This window comes from Barbus barbus (assembly GCF_936440315.1).
Source record: "Barbus barbus genome assembly, chromosome: 4".
NCBI classification, from domain to species: domain Eukaryota; kingdom Metazoa; phylum Chordata; class Actinopteri; order Cypriniformes; family Cyprinidae; genus Barbus; species Barbus barbus.
Window position 1 is genome coordinate 38,989,883 of NC_136732.1, and position 21,284 is coordinate 39,011,166.

The 21,284-nt window shown below is 39.2% G+C and overlaps 2 protein-coding genes across 2 annotated transcripts; one reads left to right on the top strand and one right to left on the bottom strand.

The window, feature by feature from the left end:
• The first annotated feature begins 1,741 nt into the window (after positions 1-1,741).
• On the top strand, positions 1,742-15,460 carry LOC306863762 (phosphomannomutase 1-like). The gene is made up of 8 exons (XM_079407312.1): positions 1,742-2,034; positions 8,208-8,325; positions 9,398-9,474; positions 9,719-9,810; positions 9,903-10,002; positions 10,638-10,713; positions 13,694-13,809; positions 13,902-15,460. Exons 1-8 carry the CDS (start codon positions 1,921-1,923, stop codon positions 14,148-14,150), a joined length of 942 nt encoding a protein of 313 aa, XP_079263438.1. The 5' UTR covers positions 1,742-1,920; the 3' UTR covers positions 14,151-15,460.
• A 143-nt stretch (positions 15,461-15,603) lies between these two features.
• LOC306863876 (cold shock domain-containing protein C2-like) lies at positions 15,604-21,036 on the bottom strand. Its single transcript, XM_079407448.1, has 4 exons — positions 20,840-21,036; positions 18,947-19,191; positions 17,579-17,701; positions 15,604-17,143 (listed from the first exon to the last, which is right to left on the bottom strand). The coding sequence occupies exons 1-4, from the start codon at positions 20,957-20,959 to the stop codon at positions 16,981-16,983; spliced, it is 651 nt and encodes a 216-aa protein (XP_079263574.1). The 5' UTR covers positions 20,960-21,036; the 3' UTR covers positions 15,604-16,980.
• Between the last annotated feature and the right edge of the window lie 248 nt (positions 21,037-21,284).

The window sequence follows — 21,284 nt, forward strand, 5'->3', positions numbered from 1 at the left end:
GTGCACTCTTTTGGCAAACTCTAATCCTTCTCACTCACTAAGACACAATCTGCACCGTGATAAAAAAAAAAGTAAAGTCGTGACGTATTGTCAAGTATGGTGACCCATACTCGAAATTGGTGCTCTGCGTTTAACCCATCCAAGTGCACACACACAGCAGTGAGTAGTGAACAAATGCACACACACACACACACCTTGAACACACACCCGGAGCAGTGGGCAGCCATGCTGTGGCTGCCCGGGGAGCAGTTGGGGGTTCGGTGCCTTGCTCAAGGGCACCTCAGTCGTGGTATTGAGGGTGGAGAGAGCGCTGGACATTCACTCCCCCCACCTACAATCCCTGCCGGCCGGAGACTCGAACCCGCAACCTTTGGATTACGAGTCCGACTCTCTAACCATTAGGCCACGACTTCCCCGTAAACCTTGTGATGCAAAACCCTAAACACACGAAAGCAAAAGTTACGCACAACTGCAACACAGCTGTCATCATTTCACACACAATAATTAAAAAATGTTCACACTTGTTTCTAGATATGTGAATATACAAAATGTAATCCAGTACAAAGTGCACAGAAGGCACGGGTACATCTATCAATCTGAGAGCAAGTCATTTCAGATGTTCTTGAGCACAGAACAAGAGACAGCACCAAGAGGTCAAGCAGATTCTCTGTGGCCACCATAATCAGATGGAAAGTTCAAAAGAAGAGTGGAAGAGAACACATTTTTTACAAAATTGTATTTTTTATTTATTTTATATTATTTTTTTATTTAAATTTGATTTATTTTACTGATTATATTTTTTTACAATGTATTTAATACAGTATTTTGGTCATTTCAGTATATTCTTGTGTAGAATTTTTTTTTTTTTTTGCCTGTTGTATGGCAAGGGGCCATATATACATTTACAATATACAGTATATACGATATATATCTTGTGTAGTGGATCCAGCCTTGAAAAGACACCACATCTGTGTCACAATTATACAGTAAGCAGTTTTTGTGTAACTACATGCACTGGACGCTGTGTTCTCCATTATTTGATGTAGTGTCTAATGAATGATATGTAGTGTGTATATTATTGCCTGTGTATGATTTGAAAGCTTTGTTTGATTTTGAGGACAGGTGAAATGGTTTTGAAGCGATTGTTTGATTTCGCCAGAAGAGTCAGGGGTTCTGAGAGTTTAGTTTGGGGTTGTGTTTAAGGTTTTGAGAAAATTAGTGATGGTTTCAAGAAATGTGTTTTAGCAATTCAGAAAAAATGTTTACTGTATTTTATTTATTTAGTTAGTGCGTGCGTGTGTGTGTGTGTGTGAATGTATATATGTTAATGTGTATGTTGACAGTTTCAGTCTGCCCCCTACAGGCGAAAAGCCCAACAACTACCCCATCCTATATATTTCCTTTCTTCTATTGCAGAAAAAATATAAATATAAATATATATCTATATATATATATAATGTGTTCAGTCTGATTTGGAATTTCTCTTTATTCGTGCTCAGGTTTAAGTAATTGAAAATACATTTTTAAGTATGTGTTCTTATTTAGTTATTTTCCGGAATGTTGTTATTGTTATTGTTATGCTCAGGTGTAATGAAGTAGGTGAGTTTGACCAGCTTGTTTTAGGCCACGTGACGCTTCCGAATTCCATGCACGCACGTGACCAGACTCCGCGCATTTGATTGGCTGAGGCCGATCCCTCCCCAGGGCGGATAGTGCTGCAGAGAGAACCACATGCAGATTCATTCACACTCAGTAGTGATCATGTAGCCTGCAGTATACACTGTAGTCCTTGTAAATAATATCTTTTGGTTTCAAGAAAGACGAGAGACTGTTTATATTCTTATGCATTAACTCATCTTGAGTCATTTAGGGTCTGATTTGTATATATTTAATTGTCTAAATTGATTTTTATTTTATTTTATGTCTACTTTAATTGCTGGACAAGAAGAAATGGAAATAAAGTCTCGTGTATCCGGAGGTCGAGATGTGTTGTGCTTGTTTGATGTGGACGGAACGCTGACACCCCCGAGAGAGGTAAACATCACATGAGAGCCTAGTTTATAACCTCTATGTTTATCCACGAGATAGCTATGAGATAACATGACGTGTAATAGATAAGATAATGCATAACAATTAAAGGGTAATAAAAGATGGGTTCTCTAGCTCTGCTCTTATGAGATTGACATCTTAATCCTCATGCAACAATGTTTCTATTTGCAGCGCTGATGAGTGTGTGTGTGTGTGTGTGTGTGTATGTGGTTTATGAGGACACAAATTTGTATAATGACATGGGTATGACAGAGGTATTACAATATGAAGGTGGTTTATGAGGACACTGCCTATGTCCCCGTAATTCAAAAGGCTTATAAAACATACTAAATGGTGTTTTTTTGAAAATCTAAAAATGCACAAAGTCTCCTGTGAGGGCTAAGTTTAGGTGTAGGGTTGGTGTAGGGCAATAGCACACACAGTTTGTTCAGAATAAAAACCATTACGCCTATGGAGAGTCCCCATAAACCACAAAAAACAACGTGTGTGTGTGTGTGTGTGTGTGTGTGCAGTATGGTACACTCGTTCTGCTCGTATACATCAATTCCCATACAACGCTCTTGTTAGGTTATGGTTTGAAATTTTTAAATAAAATAATAAAACATTCTAAAACGTTCCCTAAACATTAGCATCAGGCGCTTATATAGTATTACAGAGTGAACATTATGCGTTTCTAGAACAGTTTGTTGGAGGAACATTGTGTCCCGGAGGTTGGTTCTGTTGCTGTAACTGAAATCTGTCGCTTAACATGCTGTTCTGGTCATATAGTGTTTATTTACGATCAGATCAGATGTTGCATCATCGATCCTGTCCTCAGCTGTTAGAATGAAACTTATGTGAACGTTCCATCGATGAAAAATGAATGTAAAAACCTTTACAGTTCAAACAGAACGTGTCAATAAAGACACCGTTAAAACAGTGGGGATTTCTTTAAGGGTGCTCTCACACCTGCCTCATTTAGTTCGGTTGAATCGCACTAGAGTTCGTTTCCCTCTTGGAGCGGTTGGTTTGGGCAGATGAGAAAGCAGCAATCGCACTCGGGTGCACACCAAAAGCCAAACAAGCGTACTGAGACCTCCTTGAAGAGGTGATCTCGGCAGGCTTTCAAACGAACCCTGGAGCGGTTCATTTGTGGTGAGAAAGCAATCCAACCCAACGAACCAAGCGGTATCATAATTCATAACGGGAAATATGTTATATAAAAAGCAGCAGTCAGTGTCTTTTGTGTCTAGCAGTCAAGCGCTTTGAGTACCCAGAAAAGCGCTATATAAATGTAACAAATTTTGTGAATGCAAGTGAGAATTTGTGAGAAACTTTGATTTTGTTAGTGAGAGTATTTGTTATTGCAGTTGAAAACCAAAGAGCACCTCTTCATATTAAAATGTTGTGTAATTAATTACTCTTCTCCGCGCATTACAAGAATGCTGTCCTGACGAAGCTTCGATTCCCGCTGGCTGTAACTGCATTATATATATATATATATATATATATATATATACACTCACCTAAAGGATTATTAGGAACACCATACTAATACTGTGTTTGACCCCCTTTCGCCTTCAGAACTGCCTTAATTCTACGTGGCATTGATTCAACAAGGTGCTGAAAGCATTCTTTAGAAATGTTGGCCCAGATTTGTGGGATGCACATCCAGGGCACGAAGCTCCCGTTCCACCACATCCCAAAGATGCTCTATTGGGTTGAGATCTGGTGACTGTGGGGGCCATTTTAGTACAGTGAACTCATTGTCATGTTCAAGAAACCAATTTGAAATGATTCGAGCTTTGTGACATGGTGCATTATCCTGCTGGAAGTAGCCATCAGAAGATGGGTACATGGTGGTCATAAAAGGATGGACATGGTCAGAAACAATGCTCAGGTAGGCCGTGGCATTTAAACGATGCCCAATTGGCACTAAGGGGCCTAAAGTGTGCCAAGAAAACATCCCCCACACCATTACACCACCACCACCAGCCTGCACAGTGGTAACAAGGCATGATGGATCCATGTTCTCATTCTGTTTACGCCAAATTCTGACTCTACCATCTGAATGTCTCAACAGAAATCGAGACTCATCAGACCAGGCAACATTTTTCCAGTCTTCAACCGTCCAATTTTGGTGAGCTCGTGCAAATTGTAGCCTCTTTTTCCTATTTGTAGTGGAGATGAGTGGTACCCGGTGGGGTCTTCTGCTGTTGTAGCCCATCCGCCTCAAGGTTGTGCGTGTTGTGGCTTCACAAATGCTTTGCTGCATACCTCGGTTGTAACGAGTGGTTATTTCAGTCAAAGTTGCTCTTCTATCAGCTTGAATCAGTCAGCCCATTCTCCTCTGATCTCTAGCATCAACAAGGCATTTTCGCCCACAGGACTGCCGCATACTGGATGTTTTTCCCTTTTCACACCATTCTTTGTAAACCCTAGAAATGGTTGTGCGTGAAAATCCCAGTAACTGAGCAGATTGTGAAATACTCAGACCGGCCCGTCTGGCACCAACAACCATGCCACGCTCAAAATTGCTTAAATCACCTTTCTTTCCCATTCTGACATTCAGTTTGGAGTTCAGGAGATTGTCTTGACCAGGACCACACCCCTAAATGCATTGAAGCAACTGCCATGTGATTGGTTGATTAGATAATTGCATTAATGAGAAATTGAACAGGTGTTCCTAATAATCCTTTAGGTGAGTGTATATGCATGTATGTATAATTATATTTTCACTATATATATATATATATATATATATATATATATATATATATATATATATTGTGAAAATATAATTATAAATAGATAGATATATTAGAGAGGAATGAGCAGGACAGCTATAAAGCCGCAATAAGCCCGCGGAGCAAACTTGTCAGTCCATCTTGGTGAATGACGCAGAGGAACGTAAACAAGTGAACTCTGACCAATAACAGGACAGCTTTACTGACATGTGACTTGCATAAACACAGTTTGGTACGCTTTGCAATGCTGCCGTGTGAAAGCGAACCGAACCAAGAGGAAAATGCAACAATGTAACAAATGAATCCCTGTTTCGGAGCAAAGCAAACGATCTACAGGTCTGAAAGCACCCTAAAAGCTTACTGGGAGAAGTCAATCCTATAGTACACAGAGAAAGAATATGCACATTTGTATGTACATACATAGCATTTATTTGTGTAGAAATAAGTTATATTTAAAAACAGAATTCACATTTGCATATCTACTTTTACTTTTCGTTTATGTTAAGTCATATATATATATATATATAGCAGTGGGGATTTCTTGAAGACTGCAAGGGAAGCTCGGCTTCCCCTATAATGTCAAATAATTAATGGTCAAATATGTACTATTGTGTTAACATTTTATTGATTAAAACTGCGTTAGAACACATTCATCTCAGAGACGAGTTCGTTCAGAATCAGCTACATATAGCAGGTGACTCGATTTCCTTCTCATATATTCCCGTAGCATCAGTGTATTTCCCTGCTGAAGCCTAGCGTCCATTGACTTCAATGGAGCTGCTTTGAACTGTTTTATTCAGTGCTTCGAAACTAGACGGTCATTGGATAAATGCTGCGATTATGTCCCGCCCCCGGACGCTCAGCGTCTCTGGGGGTGAATGGAGGAGTGGGCGGGGCTGGACTCTGGCCTTCTGCGTGATGATTGGAGGGTCTGTTGAAAGACTGCATCTCCTTTTGATTGACAGCGATTGTGTCCTTAAGTCGCTGATGCTGAAGCTATTTGAGCTCAGTCCCATAGCGGATTGACAAACTACTGCAACCTATTTCTTGGTATTTGCTTGGTGAAATTGCTGGCCAATTTTCATCATAACAGGAGAAAGCTGTGATTACTTGGTGTTCCTTAACCCACCGGAGCGGGCTGTCTCGCTTTTCTTTATGAAGCAAACAAACTAAAAATACTCCACGAGTTTTGATCGTATAGATAAGAGCAAGGTATTATTTGAAACTGCAAAGGGTCTACTTTTATTTGTGTATTGTCATAATAACAACAAAACAATGTGCTTTTAAAAAAATAGAGAAAATAAACAGGGTGCTCTACAAAAACAAATATTCTCTGTTAAAGTAATCCGTATGAAACCAATGCGATGTCAACTCATTATATCTAATGCTGTCAGCGGAAACAAACAAGTTCATCCCGGATACTTTCTGTTTCTGGAAGAAGATCTGCTGAGAGAAATAACCCAGAATTTCTAAATGTGTTGTTGTTTTTTCCCCTTCAGAGCACATAAACAATATACACTATGAAAATGCCAGGTGCAAAAGCTTGGAGACAGTATATATAGAAATTAAAACTTTTATTTAGCACACAAGTGATGATAAAGACATGTATCATGTTACAAACGATGCTGTTCTTCTGAAATTTCTATTCATCAAAAAAAAAAAATTCTTCTTAGCTCTTTTCAACATAATAAATGTTTTTTTAGCAGCAAATCACAATATTATAATGATTTCTGAAGGATCATGTGACTGGAGTAATGATGCTAAAGACAGCTTTGATTGTTCCTAATAAAATGTTTAACTGCACTCACAAGTGAATCTCAAGTTATTTTGTGTGATAGCTAAATATATACATAATAAAAAAATATTTAAATTTATTTTGTCCTCATATTCTTTCTTGTAACTCTTCCTCTCAGTCACATACTTGACTAAATGGCTCATTATGAAGCTCATTATGAAGCTCGTTATGCAGGCCTGTCTTCTCAGGTGTGAATGTGAAGGTTGACGCCTTCTCGCATAGACCCTTTTTACTCAAAAAAATCAATATATTGTTTTTTGTGAGCAAATAAACAAGATGATCTTGAAGCAAATATTCTAGGCTACAAGATCCAGTTCTCAGAAGTCTTGTGAACAAATGTTCTGTATGTTTTTTTATGGCCTTATTTCAGTGACTTCAAAATGTTAGTTTTTCACTAACCACGCATAAACGCTGTTTTCTCAAAAACAAAATCAAGTACATAAGTGCTGCTAACATATTATTGTAGCCCTGTTTTTGCTGTTTACAGTGTTATTAGACTTTAGCCATTTATATATTTATAAGCAACTGAAAAAAGCACAAATGTCAGGGCATGTCAAAACTTCTCCAGGCCCCCAGAACACCCTCAGACCCCAGATGGTTAAAGACATGGAGTTGGACAGCGCAATGCCTCAGCTTTACAAACTGTTCTCATTAGTGGCAACAATTGGAGCTACATCTGTAGAAAGGAGCTTCTCCTATTTAAAGCGGCTCAAGTCCTACACCCGTAACACAATGGGCCAAGGCCGTTTAAGCAGCCTAGCTCTGCTGGCCATTGAGAGGACACTGGTCACTGGACACTGGACACTGGACACTGGTCAAGTCACTGGAAAGGACGCCTAGTTGGTACGACAGGGTCACAGAGCATTTTCTTGAAAATAATTTACGTATAAATAAATGGACACTTTTTATGATGTAGGCTGAAAATGAGCTTCCCCTCTTTGAAAGACCAGCAGCCGCCACTGCGTTAAAAGCCCATTCGCATCAGGATGCGATAGCGATAAAGTGTTAAAACCCCTTCTTCAAGAGAATAGCGGGAAACCCCGAACCTTTGTATCACTACAGCGTTGCTGATCCAACTCCTCCCACCTTACATTTACCTAAACCTACCCATCTCCACCCCCTGATCCCTAAACCCACCCCTAAACCTACCCATCTCCACCCCCTGATCCCTAAACCCACCCCTAAACCTACCCATCTCCATCCCCTAGATGTGAATCCAACCCCGCCCCCTGGATCTTTGTTCTGCAGTGAGGGGCTACTGACCTGATTGCCTAATCCTAACCCCTCCCCCACACCTAACCCTAAACCTACCAATACTAGGGGGTAATAATCTGGCGGGGTTAGAATTCAGCACAACACCGTAACCAGTGCACTTCCATTAAACGTGACTAACGTGCACTTTAAACGTCTGCTGAAAACATAAATGTAAACCATAACGTACAGAGCTGCAAACATGATGTTTTATGAGACAAGTGTTGCTCTGTAGCCGATGTATTTAGACTATTTGTCTACTTGTGAAGCAGGTCAAAAATACTTTGAAACCTGTTGAACTGCTGGATGTCACTCGTAAATCAGTTTCAGGGGCACTGAAGCCACAGAAACCCTTCAGTGATGTAATACTGTTTGTGTGTCTGCAGAAGATCGACCCTGAGCTGGACGATTTTTTCCAGGCCTTGAGAAAGAAGGTGAAGATCGGCGTGGTGGGCGGTTCAGATTATTCCAAAATCGCAGAACAGCTCGGAGAAGGAGATGAAGGTTAGAGAATGTTATGTGGGCCTATCATCCATTTCATCATGGAAGCCAGCAGACAGTCTGGAGTCTTTAGGACTCATTCAAGCATGTGTTTAATGGGTTTTGGATGTTGCATCAGATGTGGAATGTGGAGGAACTGGTTTGACTGGATCACCGAGTAAACTCAAACATTAACACAACAGCTGATATCCCATAACTCCCTCAAGTCTAGTGACCACTGGAATGAACTGTTATGAAATCAACACCAGTATATGTGACTACCACGGCTGACCAAAGTATTGCTCACAGGTTGCTTTTTTTAATTAAAGCTCCGAAAGCGTAGTTCTCAGTTATGCTTCTCTAAACTGCACCTTTTGCCTCAGATTAATGTGAATGATGAGAAAGGTTTGATTTAATGTTGAGACTTTCGTTTGCAAATGTCTGAGCACAGTTTGAGACATACTTCAGATTTTTGGAGACAAGTGAGATTACTAGGGTCTTTTTCTTGTGAGAAACATCTGAGAAGCAGTTGTCGCCCAAACAGTATGGCAATGGAAACTGATCAAATGTATGGCTCAAATGGAATTTAAGTTGCTTTGGAAAAAAAGCATCTGCAAAATGCATAAATGTAAAATGCTAATGTTAATTTCATTGCTGTCTTGGCGAAAAAGTTGAGATTCTGTCTTAACTGTGGTTTATCTAGATCAGTTTCTAGTGTCATCAGTGTTTGATGATTATCAGTGTAGCATGTGGCAGATCTGATTAGATATACCAAGAAATCATGATTGAATCAGACTGAGAACAGTAAAACTGCATTAGATCAGAATCCAGATCTGATGTGAGTTTATGCGACAATGACAGCTGGCATTTAATGCTGGTTGGCATTATAAAGTTATCCAGTCAGCAATAAAACAGGTGTGATCTTGAATGAATCAGAAAGAGCAGTGAATCTCTCAGAGTGTAAATGAGCTTTACATCAGTATGTGTGTGTTGTGTAATACAGGTAAAGGTCACCAGGATGATAAGATGTTCATCAGAGCAGATGTATTCAGCACTTTGATTGCATCTCATTCTGTTGTTTTGTTTCTCGCTGCAGTCAGACACAAGTTTGACTATGTCTTTGCCGAAAATGGAACCGTGCAATACAAAGAAGGCAAACTCATCTCTAAACAGGTGATTGATTTTGTGTCTGTAGATCCTGAAAATATAAAAATGTCTTACATGCTCTAAATATCATAAAGTACTTTAATAACGCTGTTACCGAATTGGAATTCTTTTTAGAGCTTTAATTGAAAGTCTCTAAAATGTCTTAAATTTTTTAAATCTCTGTGTCGATACAAAATTGTTTATAAATTCTTTTTAGAACTTTCATTGAAAGTCTCTTAAGTGTCTGTAATTTTTTCAATCTGTTTCTCAGGCCATTCAGAATCATCTGGGCGAGGAGTTACTGCAGGACCTCATCAACTTCTGTCTCAGCTACATGGGGCTCATCAAGCTACCCAAGAAACGGTAACAACATACACACTCCAGAGCTGGTCACCTGTAATGTCATTACAATACAGCAAACCAAATTTAATAAGTTAAATCAAAATCTCTCTCAGAGGGACATTCATTGAGTTTCGTAACGGCATGATCAACATCTCACCCATCGGACGCAGCTGCACGCTAGAAGAGCGAATCGAGTTCTCTGAAATCGACAAGGTATTCTCACTGTTATTTTTCCAGAATGGACCTTTTTCACATTTCCAGGTTTCTCAGCAGCGGAAGTTGTCATAATTGGGTTAACTTAAAAGAGTAGTACCACAAAAATATTTTTTGCATTCCCTTTTGCTCAAATAGCAAAGGAAAAACTCCACGATAATGTTTTCACGACTTTCAATCGAAGGAAAAAAATTTTTAGAGAGACTGATAACGGCAGTCAGAAGAGAGAACAATGTCAAATTTACCGTCCCTCCCATAGACGCTGCATTAGAAACGCCTTTGCATTAGCGTTAACTAGTATTTTTGTAATTTGATGCAAAGGAGATATAATACATAGTATAGTGTTATAAATTACGGTCTCGTGAAAAGGGTCCATTGGCTAAAAGTTGAGGATTTGTTCACACAAAACCCAAAATGGGTTTCATTAAATGGTCTGTTTATATCAAGAGCGATGAAACAGAAAATCAAGCAAATTGCCAGTGAAAGGTCTATTTACATCCAAAGTAAAACAAGTTGTACCGTTGTCATTGGACGATCTGTGTTTCTGTGTGAACAGGTCCATATGAATTGATTGATTTCAATTAAAGCACTAATGAACAACCCGAAACTTCAATCCAAACTCTCCTGTCCCGCAGAGAGAGAAGATACGAGAGAAGTTTGTGGCGGCTCTGCAGAAGGAGTTTGCTGGAAAAGGCCTGCGGTTCACCAGAGGTGAGCAGGAAATGACATCACCAGCTCTCTGACAATCTGAAGCAAATGATCCGTGCTGAAACAGAGCTGTTTGTACCTGCACAGCACATAAGACACACACACACATGCTATCTGTGTTAAAGGTGATAAGCGAGTGCTAACGGATGCACTTGTGTGTGTTGACTGACCAATGACCCGTGAGAGAAAACGAGTGTTTACTCAACAACCTGTTTGCATTTGCCGTGCAAACACACACACATACACACACACACACACGGTCATGCATTAGCTTTGATGTCTGGACTCCATTTTCAGCAGTTTTGCCTCTAAAGTTAAGCTCAGTTTCACAAACACTGGCTTTGTGTTTTTCTTCTTATGTTTGACGGACAGTCATAGGGGGAGGGGCCAAGGGTGTGAGGTGATCAAGCCCTCTGATTGGCTGTTGCTCGAACAACAGTTGAGTCAGTGCTGAATGTTTCTGCAGTCCAGTGGAGGGACACTGAGTGTCTGTGTGAGTTGAGGGTGTGTGTAGGACGATAATTAATTTTTAATGACTGATTTCGGTCCTGCAGAGTTTCTCAATCTCTCTGAGGACAAGCAATAACGCAGGTCACGTCTCTGACCGACAGACCGTCTCACACACAAAAAGGGCCATTACCATGAGAATGAGCCTCAGGGCTCGTAAACTCGTTAAACTCTCTGTTTCGCTGCTGAGCCACAGCTTTAAAACCGCTGGAAGGGTTAATTTTGGAGGAACACACTAAATGACAGATTAACCCTATAAAACCTCCTGTATCGTCTGATACACACATTTCCAAGGCCTCTAAATCAAAACTTTGCTGAAAAACCTGTCGCACATTATCTACTACATGCCTTCTGTCATCTGATAGTTTTGATTTTTTTTAGCAAGTAAAGGGTCTTTTAGTGTAATTGTACAATGTCCACCTTCAGCTTTTGGTTCCTGTGCCTTTTTTCGGAGAAATCTTTACTGATTTTTATAAGGAAGATATAAGAATAACTTATTGATAGTTAGATTTTGTTAGTAATATTTCCAGATGAACACTTACTGGACTAAAGCAATTTAACTTTACTTAATTATCCAGACATAATTTTTTTTATAAAAATCTGCGAGTGTCAAATATGATCATCAGGAACGTTTATTTGTTCATCTCCCAATCATCACTGTATTACATTGCATTTTAAGTTTTTATCACAACTAAGCATTTAAATATCACCTTACTACATTGAGTTATTGGGAGTTGAAACTGAAAAGGGATATTTATATCATTTTATGTAAGTATTTGCTATACCAGGGGTCTTCAATTAAAATTGCTTGAGGTCCAGTAATGAACCCTCCTCACCAGCCGGACAATTATATAGGCCTACCTAAAAACAGTATATGGCAGTTTTTGCCAGACCAGGGTATCTGTAGGATATTTAAGCTCATATTTAAGACTTTGAGACCTTTTTAAGACCTGCTCAAATTAAATTAAAGTTTCACAAAAACAAAGTTTTATCAAATCATTAACTTCACATTTCAGCCTTTGAAACATGTTTTAAGAAAAATGGAAGGAAAAGTATCATTATATTAATTTAAACAATTATTATCAATCATTTATTATATTAATTAACATATACATATATTACTGTCTTAATTGTTTAAATTTTTACAATGTATTATCTTCTGGTCGATCCACTAGTTCACATTTAAAACTCTGCATGTTTGCTGCACAAAAACATGGGTTCATTTTCACATTGGTCTGAACAAAAACAGCAGACGTGCTTATTAATAATGTTAATTCAGAAATATAGCAGCTTCCCCGGTAACGGCAGCACAGAAAGCAGCCCAGCAGTGGACTTTGAAACGTGCAGCGCTCATATTCAGTGAAATCACAGCCTTGTGAAATTTAATCGTCACAGTTAGCCGTATCGCAATTCTTGTGTTACCGTCTCCAAATTTAAGATCTCCTTAAATCATAATCATTAAGACTTTCTTATACCATGTAAGACTTTCTATGGCCTTGATGCAACTAAATTTAAGACTTTTTAAGGACTTGTCAGCTTTTTGAGAATGCCATTGCTTTTCACTCACTGAAAGTTTCATCTCTCTGCTCTCTTCATTACACGCATGACCTGCATGTCTGACTGTAGCAACAGTTAGTAGCAACGCTTGGCGCCGTAGGACTGAGCTGACCTTGATGTGTGCTTGATATAAATTAGATTTTGTTAGAAAAAGAGTTTGGCATTTATTTATTTCACTATGTCAAAGGGCTTTGCAGTCCGAATAGACACATCTCACGGTCTGTATTCGGACTGGAGTTCGCCAGTTAGCTACCCCTGTGCTATTCTGTTATAAAGATCTTATTGATTTACAGTACAAGCATCAGAATTTCATCTTTTTGCCATATAAATATCAGCATCTGCACGATTTTGCTCATTTTGGGCCCTGTTGCTTTCCTCTATATTCTCACTATATTATAATATGAGCTATAAAAGCTTTATGGATCAAGTATGATATTTAACAAAAACATATAATGTAAACTTTATTATTTATTTATTTATTTTAAATTAGTCTAAAGGTTAAAAAATGGTTCCATTTAAAAACATTAGGGTTTTTCTCATATATTAGGCTTTACAGGGTTAATATTTTACAAACAATAAAACTGTGTCAGAGAAGCAGCCTGATTTATTTAGCCAGTCAAAAGCACTGTGTACCTGTTATTCAATTACATGTTCAGGTTTGCTGGCATCAGACTGGCTGGCATGTGTTAGGACGGTGGGGTTTTGTTCTGATATTTGGGATGAGAGCAGGTAGAAGTTTCAAACAGCTAAAATCTTTCACCACACCTTTACTGAACATCATCTCCAAACCTTTAACTTGGAAAAACACTGCAGGCATCCTAGATAAACTTTTGATGCTCAAGGTTACGCCAAAGTTAAATGAATCAGACTATCTTTTCTTAAAGTTCCTCTTAATTGTTGGCTTTGTCATTGTCTGCAGGGGGTTTGATCAGTTTCGACATCTTCCCAGAGGGCTGGGACAAACGCCTCTGTCTGGACGTCCTGGAGAAGGAAGGACTGAACGCCATCTACTTTTTCGGCAATGAAACGTCATTGGTACGTGATTGAATGGATATGGATATATATATATATATATATATATTAATGTGTGTATGTCTGTTTATTTTTAATATTTGTTCACGGTTTAGGGTGGAAATGACTACGAGATCTTCGAAGACCCTCGTACCATTGGCTTCACCGTCCGCTCCCCTGAAGACACAGCGAGGCTCTGCAGGGAGATATTCTTCAAGGCTCCTCCCAATGAGAAAGCCATCTCCTCCCATCTGCGTGCACCTGCACGTACACCAGACTGCCTGTGTGCAGAGCTACTGCGCCCGCTGCTGGTCACTGTGGGTAATGCAGTCTGCTGCACCGAGCCTGAGAACCAGCTGACATGAAGGCAAACCCAAACCACTGCTGATCCGCAGACTAAAGGGACTGTATGTAATTATCACTGATGGAGCCTCATCAGTGTAGTCATAGTTTTTTTTAAATTCAAATAGTTTCAAATGTTAATTTTAAATCTAAAGATTTCCCTTCTTTTTCTAATAAAAGCTGTTTGCTGTGGCCACGTTCACACTGCAACATTTCCGGAGTGACACCTGTATGTAAAACACAATGAATCCTCTGAATGATGCACAGGACACATGACTCACTCCAGCCACTTAATAGCCTATCGGTTAAGGCCCTGTTTGGTGAAATACTGAAGAAATGCATTTGTTCTACAGTTTTCTAGTCGGTGTCCAAAACAGTTTCATTTCAGTGCTGTATCAGATTGAATACAAATGCTGCTGGCACTGCATTAAGGAGTTAATTTGTTTGTCACTTGTGTAAATGGACCCAATCGAGGAGTGACATAGGATCCGCGGTGTGAACGTGACCCCTGTTTCTGACCAATAGGTCTGTTTCATGTTAAGTTCAACTTTTGTCATGCTCTTCTGATCTTATTTACTGTCGCAGTTGATTTGAGATGTGAGATGTTTGTGCTTAGTTGAATGTGGATTGTTTACCCACCTTATGTGCTCTCGAGATATTTATGACAATTGTGCATATTTAATGAATGGTCTGGAGCTACGTGTTTGTGTAGTGCAAGGATATGAGATTGTAACGATGCAATCTCATCAGATTTGACACGAAGTTAATTAATAGTTGATTGATTTGTCGCATCGCTCTCTTTTAACATGGTAAAGAATCTGTTTAGATGTGATATTTACATTCCAGACAGAGTCTGCGTCGTCGCTGAAACACTCCCGTTGATCCCTGAAAACAGATTTCCAGGGCATTGTCAGACATGTTTTTTTTTTTTTAACCGGACAGCAAGTATTTCTAATTCACAATCCATTACTGATCTCATGCTATGAACGTTGCTTCATATCTGATGACATATGCACTTTAACTTGAATTGATTCATATCAAAAATTACACTAATGATGTAAACAGTGCTGGATTATAGAAATGTGACCTTAATTCTATTAAACAGTCATTTATTGAGTATCTCCATCAGTATATATATATATATATATTGTTTCAGTTTTATCACTTCACTCAAAAACTGAAACAGTTGTTATTTTTGTGGTTCAGAGTCTGAAAGAAAAAAAAATCAATGTAAAATGCAAATGCTAATATGCCTTGTGATGAATCATGAACATAATTTTTAAATTGTGTGTTTATTGTTTATTTTAAATAAAAACTTTTTTCATAAACTGTTATAAAGTCTGATCTGTGTATGGATGCTTAAGGTGTATTTTGTGTATGTGCAGGTGTTGTAACTAATGCAATATTGCCATGCAAACCTTCGCCTACTTTTATGATTAATAACGTGCTTTGCAGCAAGATAGCTTACAAATGTGTAAATGATAAATTAATTTTATTAATCCACATGGTAATGACGAAGATCACTGTGTTCTGAGCTCTAAAAAGTGCTGAAAATAAAAATGAGGTTTAAAAGCAGACATGGGTTAAAGCCCAAACGAGGGTTCAGAAGCGTAGAAATCTGACGATCAAATCACTAGACAAACTGAAGAACATGCTACAGATCATGTGACCAAATGATCTTCACGTGACTGGATCTCTGATCACATAATGAACGTCACATACAGTAAAAACAACACAAGATCGTTTAAGTCGCTTCTGCTGTTTAAATGGTTTTGCTAGCCGACTGTTATTCTTCAGCTGTCTTCAAAATGCTGCTCGTTTTACCCTGAAAAGCAGAAAGATTCCTGGGAGATGAAGTCAGTTTGGCCGTTTATATTTGGGGTTTCAAGTTTCAAGTGCAATATTAGTCCATGATACTTCAGTTCCAGCATATATAACGGAGCTTAATGGACGAAACCCTCCAAACCTGCCAAGATCATCTCTGATTCGTACTTCACCCTGAAATCAAATGAAAAATATTTAGCATAATGAAAATTGAGGTTAACTTTAGGACGATTATGATTTGTTTTTGCACTGTGACTTTTATGAGAATAAAGCACCTACCCCCTAAAATTCTCATTGCATTAAATAAAATGTTTTACTGTTGTTTACCGACATTTTTAGACATTGGTTTTATTCTCAGTAACGATTCTCATGGTTTTAAAATTAAAATCTGTAAAATGCATGAATAAATTACCTATAAATGCATAAAGTCAATTATGATATTTGAGTGTTTTATTTTTTCATTTTTTCTGCAGTGTTATGAATTTGTTGGTAATTGTGTTAAATTGTCCTGAAAATCTTTTATGCAGGACATAATTGCTTAATTTTTCCCTTAATTTTTTTTAATGTTCTGGACAGGTTTTTGGGAGATCCACCCTATTACCATCAATTTAACATTAAAATGAATGCATAAATAAAGAAAAATAAATATAAGAGGCAAAAACAGCCACAAGTGTAGCGTGTGCCTCCGAATCGATGCCTTTGATTCGTTCACAGTCCAGTTTGTGGATGTTCAACCATCATTTCACAGTTCCTCACACTTACAGACGACTTTAACCAGAAACAAGCTCTACACAAACCTCTGTAATGCTGTTTGCGAATGCGATGTGTATTCTGAGACTTTCCAAACCACATGGACGTGTGAAATAAATACTTGTGTAGAGTCTGTTTCAGGTCTAATGTTCGCGTAACGCAGCTGAACTCAACATTCTCTGCACCCTTCAACTTTCAAAAGCTTTCCCATGATGCTTTGCTCTCTCTTCTGGGAAGACCCACCCTCCTCCCTCCCCACAGTCCTGCTCCGACTGGATCCTAGGAGCTGATGATCTGGCCTGACCAGGTCTCGTGTTTGGTTCCTGGTTTGAGGTGCGTAATGATCACCTCCACGGCCTGGACCTTCACGTTCTTGGGCGGGACCGGACAGACCTTGTATGTGACCTCGTCTCCCTCCACAGGAACATACTCTCCTTCGATACTGCCAGAGAGAGACGGACGAGTGATTTACACGAACACATGACAGCAGGAAAACCTCTAAAACACTGTGAGATTTGAGATATGAAGCTACTGCATTTTACAGTCATTCTTCATCAGCCAACAAACATGACACTTTCTTCTGCAGCACAGCTATTTCAAATAAATATCAGGTTAGGTATGTAGAAACTTTTGTTTTCTTGATTAAATGTATCATTTGTATTAAAAAGAGAAAAAACTAAGACATAAATTCAACAGATTTAACAAAACCAGATTTTTTTTTTTATTGTTTTCTAAAACCATAGAAATTAATTAAAGCTTTGGACAAAAATGTATTATTATAATTATCATCATCATTATTATTATTATTATGAATTTTTCTTGTATTTTTCACACTAAATCCCAGCATCTGATGGCTTCAGTCTGAACTCTGACTCACTCGGAGATGTGTACGAAGATGTCCTCTCCACCGTGAGCGGGTCTGATGTAGCCGTGGCCCTTCGACCGAGAGAAGGTTTTACACACGCCCTTAAAGACGGGACCCACGTTAGCACGAACAGTTCTGCAGACATACAGAGACAAGATTTACACAGATTCACTTGTACTGTGTTGTGTTCAAAATTGCTAGCGTCTGTAAATCCTGCTAAAGAGGAATTGGCAAGGTTCTCTCAGTTACGAACAAACCTATTGTAACATTTCAACATCTGTTCAGAATGATCTGGGCTTTAATAACATTATCAAAAACGTGAACACAAAAACATAATACAATGCTCATCAGACGTTTTCTTTGATCGTTTTAGTGTTTTTTAATGTTACCTGTTTCAGATGGCTCAGAGAACATTCAAGAGTCACGTCATGCTGGCAAAATGCTAAAGTTGAACATTATCCTGCTGAAAAACACAATAGGAAATGTAATGGATTTAATGGGAATTGTATTGGTTTTAATGGAAACTATAATGGTGTCTACTGGTATGTGATGGATGTTAAATCCTATTGGAAAAATGCCCAAAACACACTACGAAAAGGAATTTTGTAATGGTTTTACTGGAAAAATCTAATGGTTTATAATGGTATTTTAATGGAAACCATTGGAATTTCTGTGATGGTTTCTATTGAATCTGGGGGAAGTCGTGGCCTAATGGTTAGAGAGTCAGACTCGTAATCCAATGGTTGTGGGTTCGAGTCTCGGGCCGGCAGGGATTGTAGGTGGGGGGAGTGAATGTCCAGCGCTCTCTCCACCCTCAATACCACGACTGAGGTGCCCTTGAGCAAGGCACCGAACCCCCAACTGCTCCCCGGGTGCCACAGCATAAATGGCTGCCCACTGCTCCGGGTGTGTGTTCACGGTGTGTGTGTGTGTGTTCACTGCTGTGTGTGTGCACGTTGGATGGGTTAAATGCAGAGTACGAATTCCGAGTATGGGTCACCATACTTGGCAGTATTTCACTTCACTATTGGGCTTCTATTGTTTTTTTAGCAGGGTAATGTTTAATCTAACATTCACATATAAGGGGAAAAAACATTGTTTAAACCTTTAAAAATGTGATGTTTTGAATGTTCTGAGAACATTCAGAAATAACATGTTTATGAGACTTATGAGATAACTTAATGAGAACGTTAGGGCGTGGATTCGATCCCCAGGGAACATAGGCTTACTTACTTCTGAAAGTATCAAATGCATGACTGTAACTGTAATTAGCGACATTTCGTAGAATTTTGCAGGCAAAAGAAATCTGTTGGAACGTTCCAGGGAACCTAAAGAGAACGTTCTATTTACGTTCCTAGAAGGTTCTCAGAACTTACTTACGCCGAGTACGTGCGCGTGCGTTTGGTGGGTAGAGGACTTGGTAACTCCCCGGGCTGCAGCGCCGCTCGTTCCCAAACGCGGCTGCCTTCTCGCAGGAACGGGAATGACAGCGACAGCGGCGCGGAGCGCGGAGACCGCAGAGACGGGTCCGCCGCGGGCGACAGCTCCGGTTCCGCCATGGTCACGGGCACGGCGTTAGATGCGGAGGTTTGCTCTCTGAACTCCGGATGCTTGCGGAAGACGACCTGCGAGAGAAACACTAAACTCACATCACATCCAACGCGTTATTTAGCTGCGGCTTCTCCCTCTGACGCACATTGTGCAGTGTTGACACTTTACTCTGTTTTTTATTTGCAGTGGCACAGATTGTTCTGTGAGGAGCGACGTGCAGTAAAACAGCTTCTGCACTGACATTTATTCTGTGCACACAAAGCCTCTCTGTGTGTGTGTGAGTTTACATTCAAGACGGTTTGCGCCCGGGGCGCGAGTGCTGCGTGCCCGGTTCCTCGTGCACAAAAGCCTGCATTGTCTTCAAAGAGGCCTTAAAGAACACAAGGAGCCGTTCTGGGATCAGACTGAACTGTACTCTCTTGTAGGCCTACAGGCGTCAGATGTATATTTCATTAAAGGATAGCGCGCAAACCTACTATTTGTAGCCTACAAAGGCTGTTATGTCCTGTGCGCAGTACCCTGCTGGGAAAACAACAGCAACCCAATAGAAACCATCACAGAATCAGTAATGCTTTTCCTGGTTATAATGGGACTTGTACTGGTTTAATGGAAACTGTAATGGACCCTGTGGGTCTCTACTGGTAATTGGTCGACTTCTATGGCTTGTTAAAACCAATAAATCCTAATGGAATATGTCCCTAAACACACTACAGATTAATGGTTTTAATGACTACAAGTTGATGGTTTGTGATGGTATTTGTAGTGGAAACCAATAGAATTTCTGTGGTGGTTTCTATTTTTATTAATTATTATTTTATTTGTTTATCCATTTTTTGTATTTAATTTTTTTCAGCTGTGCCTACAAGATTTGTATCCCACAATGCAATGCTTACATTTCTATATGGTTGACCTTATATTTCCAGCCACAAACAAACCGAAATTAAATATCAGCTGTTTTTTTAAATCATCTCTACTTTGATTTTATAAAGTTGGATTGAAATTGCAAAGAAAATATTGTTGATTCTGAACATGATCAGACCTAACAGCAGGCTACATCAGGTGTCAGATGTATAATGTCTAGATTAGGGGTCGCGCGCAAGTGATCGCGAAACCTGGCCTCGTGACGTCAGAGCCGCTGCTGTTTCTGCCATTAATGGCAATAATATTAATTATGCAATGATTTCAGCATCGCCGCTTATGGAATGCAATTCCTCATACAATGACAGCACAAGAAATGATATGATCTGCATTCAGTGCGCGAACTAAATTCGCACTGACTTACAAGAACTAGACAGAAAAAGTGTTTACAATTTGACGCGATGATTTTGACTCATAAAAAATAAAAAACGCGTCAAAATGATTAGAGCTGGCGCCAGATGTATGCAATGTTCCTTTCATCTTCCGCTTCCAGAATGTTCTTAACGGAGGACAGGGTCTGTGCCTCGAGATCCTCTGATGACTTACTAGAGCACTTCTATGCGTTATCTATGCGCACGAACAACCCTATAAGAACTGCTGTCTAGGAAGGGCGCTAAGTTTTAAAAAACAACCAAAGGAGGGCGATGGGATGGGATCACGCCTAATAAAAACAAGCATTAACTTTAATAATTTTAATTCCGATGTTTTATACGCTTATTTATAGTACAAACAGTACGGGAATAAATACAGACAAAATAAAGAAAGAAAAACGCCCAAATACATGGAGCCCACGCAGAAACTTACAGCCGCTGTCTGGAGTGGACAGATGCTCGCGTCCCGTCCTGTAAGATGAGATATACAGTGAGGAGCTCGTGTGATCCCCGTTAGCACGCTTTTACCGGGAGAACCGACGCGTTTGTGCATGCATCACCGAATCCCGAAGATGACGCACTGAAGCCGTTCACATGAGTCACTCCCATCACTACACTGTCTCGTGCCATATCAGATTATATAAACAACTACAGTCAGCTGACAACACATACAGCCTTAGTGGAAGCTAAAGAACATGTATGTGTGTATATATATATATATATATATATATATATATATATATATATATATATATATATATATATATATATATATATATATATATATATATATATATATATATATAGATAGATAGATATTTATGATGCTTATCATAATGTGGGGACAGCTATTCTGTTATAAAACATCACACATTTTT